General features: G+C 40.4%; 2 protein-coding genes across 2 annotated transcripts in view; one reads left to right on the top strand and one right to left on the bottom strand.

The window, feature by feature from the left end:
* LOC101982609 (vacuolar protein sorting-associated protein 29-like) overlaps positions 1-95 on the bottom strand; it is a 731-nt gene extending 636 nt beyond the window's left edge. The window contains exon 1 of the mRNA XM_013351996.1: positions 13-95. Coding sequence (XP_013207450.1) covers positions 13-89 — 77 coding nt within the window. The 5' untranslated portion in view covers positions 90-95. The remainder of the gene's footprint in view (positions 1-12) is intronic.
* Positions 96-2249: 2154 nt separating this feature from the next.
* Positions 2250-3194, top strand: Zfp42 (ZFP42 zinc finger protein). The gene is made up of 2 exons (XM_005362557.1): positions 2250-2694; positions 2764-3194. The coding sequence occupies exons 1-2, from the start codon at positions 2250-2252 to the stop codon at positions 3192-3194; spliced, it is 876 nt and encodes a 291-aa protein (XP_005362614.1).
* Positions 3195-6585: the final 3391 nt, after the last annotated feature.

Here is a 6585-nt window from a genome sequence, read left to right as displayed (position 1 = left end):
CCAGGAGTTTTTAATTTAGCCGGCAGGCTGTTGCAGTGGTGTGGAATGTGCAGATCTCCTAACACCAACACCAATCTGTGCCCAGCCATTCTGTCACCAGACTTCATTCAGTCACCATGAACACTCATGCTCTCTTCCTCAGGTTCCTTAGTAGCTGTCTGACATTTTTTTAATTTGTTTGTTTTATTGTTGTCTAGTTTCTTGAGTTCTTTAAAATATTTTGGATGTTAGCCTTCTATAGGATGTGGAATTGGTGAAAATCTTTTCTCATTCTGTAGGCTTTCATTTTGTTCTTTTGACTGTGTCCTTTTTTTTTTTGCCTTACAGAAAATTTTCAGTTTCCTGAGGTCCCATTTATTGATTGTCTATCTTAATGCCTGTGCTATTGATGTTCTGTTTAGAAGTTGTCTCCTGTGTGAATGCATTCAGTGCCACTCCCCACTTTGTCCTACCAGTTTCAGTGATCTGGTTTTATGTTGAAATCTTTGATCCACTTGAACTTGAGTCTTGCCCATGGTAATATATGGATCTATTTGTATTTCTTCTACATGCAGACATTTTAGATCAGTACCATCTTGAAGAAGCATTCTTTGATTGTATATTTCTGGCTTTTTTTTTAAATCAAAACTCAGGTGTGCATAGGTGTGTGGACTTACCTCTGGGTCATCAATTCCATTCTATCAATTCACCTGTCTTTCTATGCCAATACCATATGGTTTTTATTACTGTAGAGCTTGAAATCAGGGATGGTGATACCTCCGGAAGTTCTTTTTATTGTTCAATATTGTTTTACTTAGGGCTGGAGAGATGGCTCAGTGGTTAAGAGCATTGCCTGCTCTTCCAAAGGTCCTGAGTTCAATTCCCAGCAACCACATGGTGGCTCACAACCATCTGTAATGGGGTCTGGTGCCCTCTGCTGGCCTGCAGGCATACACAGACAGAATATTGTATACATAATAAATAAATAAATATTTTAAAAAAATATATTGTTTTACCTATCCTGGGTTTCCTTTTTCCATATGAAATTGAGTGTTATACTTTTAATTTCTGTGAAGAATTGTGTTGGGATTTTATTGGGAATTGCATTGAATCTGTAGTTTGCCTTTGGCAGGATACCATTTTTACTATGTTAATTGTACTAATCCATGAGCATGGGTGATTTTTCCATCTTCTGATACCTTCTTCCGTTTCTTTCTTCAAAGACTTAAAGTATTTGTCATACAAGGGTTTCACTTGCCTACTTAAGGTTATCCCAAGATACTTTATATTGTATGAGGCTATTATGAAGGGTGTTGCTTCCCTGGTTTCTTTCTGTTTGTTGTTTGTATGTAGGAGGGCTACAGATTTGTAGTTGTTGCTAAAGTATCCAGCTACTTTGCTGAAGGTGTTTATCAGCTGTAGGAGTTCCCTGGTAGAATTTTTGGGGTTGCGTATGTATACTTATCATCTGCAAATAATAATGCTCTGACTTATTCCTTTCCAATTTGTATTCCCTTGATCTCCTTCAGGTGTCTTGCTCTAGCTAAAAATTCAAGTATTATATTGATGAGATGGAGAGGGGGCAACCTTGTCCTATTTCTGATTTTCGTGGAATTGCTTAGAGTTTCTCTTCATTTAGTTTGATGTTGGCTAGTATTGGCCTGCTGTAAATTGCCCTTTTTATGTTTAGGTATGTCCCTTGTATCCCTAATCTCCACAACCTTTATCACGAAGGACTGTTGGAGTTTGTCAAAGTCTTGTTCAACATCTAATGAGATGGTCATGTGGTAAACCTTTTTTTTTTTTTTTTTGGTTTTTCGAGACAGGGCTTCTCTGGCTTTGGAGCCTGTCCTGGAACTAGGTCTTGTAGGCCAGGCTGGTCTTGAACTCACAGAGATCCACCTGCCTCTGCCTCCCAAGGTATATGTAATTTTATTTAGAGAGTCTGTGTTTGCACACACACATGTGTTCACTCAAATATGTGGCTCACTTGTGGAAGTCAGAGAACAGTTTGTGGGAGTTGGCTCTATCCTACTACCTGGGTCCCAGGATCAAACTCTGAGTGGCCAGCCACTTCCTGCTGAGCCATCATCCCACTGTCTGTACACCACTTACTGACGTCATTTCCTCACAGTTGCTATAGTACTGGAATATGTTTTAACTTTAGGTTATTATCTAAGGCAGGTGTCTCCTGGGGGTGACTCTTCTGGATCAGCACTCTCTGGAAGTGATTAACATTCATCTTTCACGAAGGAAGCAGCCAAGACAACATGAACAAGGAAGTGAAGAAAATGGCAAAGACAAGTGGCCAGAACGGCCTGGACAGTCGAGCCCTCAGAGCGAACACTAAACAAGAGGAGGTGGACCAAGTCCAGAAGACAAACATGGAACCTTTCCACATAACATACACCATCCACGATGAAGATATGTACGGTGAGACCAACCCCGACACCGAGGAAGATGACTTCCCCGATGGTTACATAGAGTGCATCATCAGAGGTGAGTTTTCTGAACCTATTTTAGAAGAGGATTTACTTTTTAAAGCTTTCGAAAACCTAGAGAAAGCCGAACAAGACCTTTCTCGCCAGGTTCTTGAAGCGAGTTCCCTTCTTGAAAGTTCTTTGGAATATGTGACTAAGGGAACAAAACAGGAGAAAAGGGAGGCCAAGCAAGAGCAGCCTCAACAGATCGTTGGAGCGGACTCAGAACTCGGGTGTTCCAAGTCCAAGTCCATGACTAGCTGGAAGCTTCCTGTTGAAAAAATACCGAAAGTTGATTTATCAGATCCTCAGCAGCTTGTGGGATCGACTGAAGAGAAGCCAAAGGGTGATGAGTCCGGTGGCATTTTATCGATGCTGGAGTGTACTCACACAGGGTGCACGAAGAAGCTGAGGGACAAAACTGCCCTGAGGAAGCACATGCTTGTTCACGGTCCTCGTCAGCACGTGTGTGCAGAGTGTGGGAAAGCTTTTGCCGAGAGCTCGAAACTGAAGCGACACTTTCTGGTGCATAATGGAGAGAAGCCATTTCAGTGCACCTTCGAAGGGTGTGGGAAGCGCTTCTCGCTGGACTTCAACCTGCGCACCCACATCCGCATCCACACTGGCGATAAGCGCTTTGTGTGCCCCTTTGACGGCTGCTCCAAGGGCTTTATTCAGTCAAATAATCTGAAAACTCACATCCTCACCCATACAAAGGCAGGGAAGAAATGCTGAAGACCAAGACAGAGATTGTCCTCAGGCTGGGTGTCTTAATGGAAGAATCAGTCAATGGGGAGACCTCCACTGTGGAATGTTTGTTGGGAGTTTCGCAACTCTAGAAAGCAAACTTTTATTCTTTATGCTTCATTATACCATTTTATGGACATTTATTTCATGGTGTAGTTCCAACAGAAAAGTCAATGTTGGAGTTACTTCAGAAGCATACTCTTTAATAATATATGTGCTGCATTATTGAATGTGATGATTTTTGCCTACTTCATAGAAAATCACTGATTTTTAATTATAGTTTCTGATTGACTAGCTTTACCTTTAAAACTGTACTTCATGGTAGATGCGATAATCCTAAATAAATGAATGAGTACTTACATGTTTTTAAATTAAATTCTTTAATTTTCATTTTCCTCCTTGTATCAAACTATTAATTATAGTTAAATGTGAATGGTTACATAATAAAGTTGATCCATCTGAATTTTAGATGTTTCAGAACAAAAGGAGATAGCTCTGAAAATGTGCTAAATTTCTGGAAAGTAAGTCAAAATTGCATTAAAAAGATAACAGCTGGTCATGGTGGTGCATGCCTTTACTCCTTGCACTCAGAAGGCAGAGACAGGCAGATCTGTGAGTTCGAGGCCAGCCTGGTAAACCTTGAGCTCAGGAGACCAGTCAAAACTATAGAGGATTATATCTCTGGAAGAGAGGAGGAATTGTTTTTTAAAATATAGCGAAAGACTGGGTTGTGGTGGTACACACCTTTGATCCCAGCACTCAGGAGGTATAGGCAGGCAGATCTCAGTGAGTTTGAGGCCAGCCTGGTTCACAGGACAAGAATCAGTTTAACCAGAAATACACAATGAGAAGCTGTTTCCAAAATTAGAGAGTCACTAAAATTTAATACTAATGCACCAGTCTGTTAGGGCAGAAATTGTCCAGTCTGTTCTGTTAGAGTGCTCTATTAAGTTTCTGAGGGCCACCACCACAGTGACCAAACAGTGCCTCAAATACTAGAAATATATTATCTTCTAGTTGTGGAGGCCACCTGTCTGAAATCAAAGGGTCACACCAGGGTTCTTGCTATTGTTTTCCGTTTGACATTAATTCCTCCAATCTATAAACATGGGATATCTTTTCATTTTACATTAAGTTTCAACTTTAGCAGTATTTATAATTTTTCAGTGTGTTTCCTTCCTTGGTTAAATTTCTTCCAAAGTATTTAATGTAACCGTACATAAGAATATTTGGAAATTTTGTCTCCAGATTATTGCCAGTATATAGAGATGTGATTTATTGAACAAGATGGCTCAGAAGATAAAAGTTGGTACTTGTATACTGGAGGTGGGCAAGGCTGGTTTACCCAACATCCACATCAGGCAGCTTACTACTTCTTATAACTCCTTTTCAGGTGGCCCAATGCCCTTTGACCTCAATGAGCACCCATGCGAATGTGGTGCACACACACAAATGATTTTTGATTTTTGATTTTTGATTTTTTTTTTAAGGAATGACTTTATATAGCACATGAAACACGGTTCGACTTCATGGAACCTTTTGAGACAGGGTCTAACTGTAACTCTGGCTTGCCCGAATCTTGCAGTGTTCCACCACAAGCTGCTTGTCAGGTTCCTGTATTACACTCTCCTGCCGGGTGTATGCATGCGTGGACATCCGTGTGCTCTTGTGTTGTAATTACCCTATGCACTGGCTCTGATTGAATAAACTACATGATTGCATCCTTGCACTGGACATAGAACAGTGCATGTTACATTAAAAGCCCATTATATGTGCAACTCCGAGCAAGAGACTATAATTAAAAGGCAAGTGGATGAAATTAGCTTTAAGAGTACAACAGTTTAAGCAAGCTTTGGTAAATGAACATTAATGGTTAGCATGTGGGTTTTATTAGGTTTTTCTTTGCTCCTTTTCTCTGTGACCCCAGAGTTGAATTTCTTAGATGTTAGTGGACCAGACATGAAGAACACCTGTACCAAACTGTGCTTTACCATATGGCTAAAGTCATATCCATAAAACAAGCTAGCAGAACTTTTGTGACTTTAGTAAATCAAAGGTATTAAAGAAGACCTCAATGATGCCCTGGGCATTAATAAACTATTCTTAGCACTCCTAAGATCATAGAAGTGTGCCATAAAAAGCATAGTACATGCTGCCTACAACTCAAAATGATGGTCATAAAGTACACATACAAATCAAAGAAGTAATAAAACTGGGAAGAATTTTGATAATCATCACCATTAAATGTCAAAATGCTGCACACAATATATGTAATTACACCCAGTTTTCTAAGAAAATTGGTGCTTGTACAAACTGCTGAGGACTGAGCATGGTGAAATTTTGTGTATGGAAATGCTTTGGGGGTTTGCCAAGAAGTCTATGGTTTTTAGAACTTTCTATCTCTCCTAGTAAAGATGGCAGCAAATTCTTTACCATTGCTCCTACTAAAATGTAAGCTCTTAGCCGGGTAGTGGTGGTGCATGCCTTTGTACCACATGCTTATACAATAAAAAAATTATCAGTTTGTGATTATTTTACTATTATTTGTGATGTTGTAAAAATCTGTGCACCCCACCTACCCTGCGCTCACATGAGCCTGAGTAACTTCTCTCACTAAGGATAACATACAGGACAAAAAAAAAAAAATCTATGTGCGCATGGAGACCTTGTCTAGGTGCGTGCGTAGGGGGAGAGCACAGAGCGGCTGGCCATGGACTAATGAGGCTGCTGAGCCTTAGTGACAGAACCATTTTGGGAAGTTCATCCACCACCAACCCACAGGGAGCCTGCTCTACTGTGGGAAGCAGATTTTCTAAAGGGTTCGTTGTGATGTTTCTAAGTCAGTAAATGACAAAATGAAGTGGCTGTTTCAGATGTTTGGGGGTTCAGAAGTTTGGGGGTTGGCAGCCAGTATCAATTATCAACCTTGTTGAGGGTTATTTGAAGTTCAGTCACTGCCTGACATTTGTATGTTTTCTATATGCACAGACACAGCCTAGATATATGCATATTATAGTGTAATACAGAGATAATGTCTAGAATCAGGTGGAAATCGTCCACTACTTTTTATTCTACTGTCCATAGGGTCGCCATCCATGAAGCCAGCCATTCCACATGTCAGTGCTTCGTAAGCAATTGTCACACTGTGTTTATGAGGAAATGACAGGAAAGAAAAGTAGATGGAGATACAATTTTTGTTGGGGGGGGGGATTGTCGTGATTTCTTTGTTTGTTTGTATGTTTGCTTGGTTGGTTTCTTGTTTTGTTTTGAGGCAGTATCTCATGCAGCCCAGCCTGGCTTAAACTCATTATCAAGATACAGCTGCAAAAGACTTTGAACATCTAATCCTCCTGCCTCCACCTCTTGAGTGCCCTTGTAA

The sequence above is a fragment of the Microtus ochrogaster genome, linkage group LG7_11 (genome assembly GCF_000317375.1).
Source record: "Microtus ochrogaster isolate Prairie Vole_2 linkage group LG7_11, MicOch1.0, whole genome shotgun sequence".
NCBI lineage: Eukaryota > Metazoa > Chordata > Mammalia > Rodentia > Cricetidae > Microtus > Microtus ochrogaster.
This window is presented reverse-complemented; position numbering and strand designations above follow the sequence as displayed.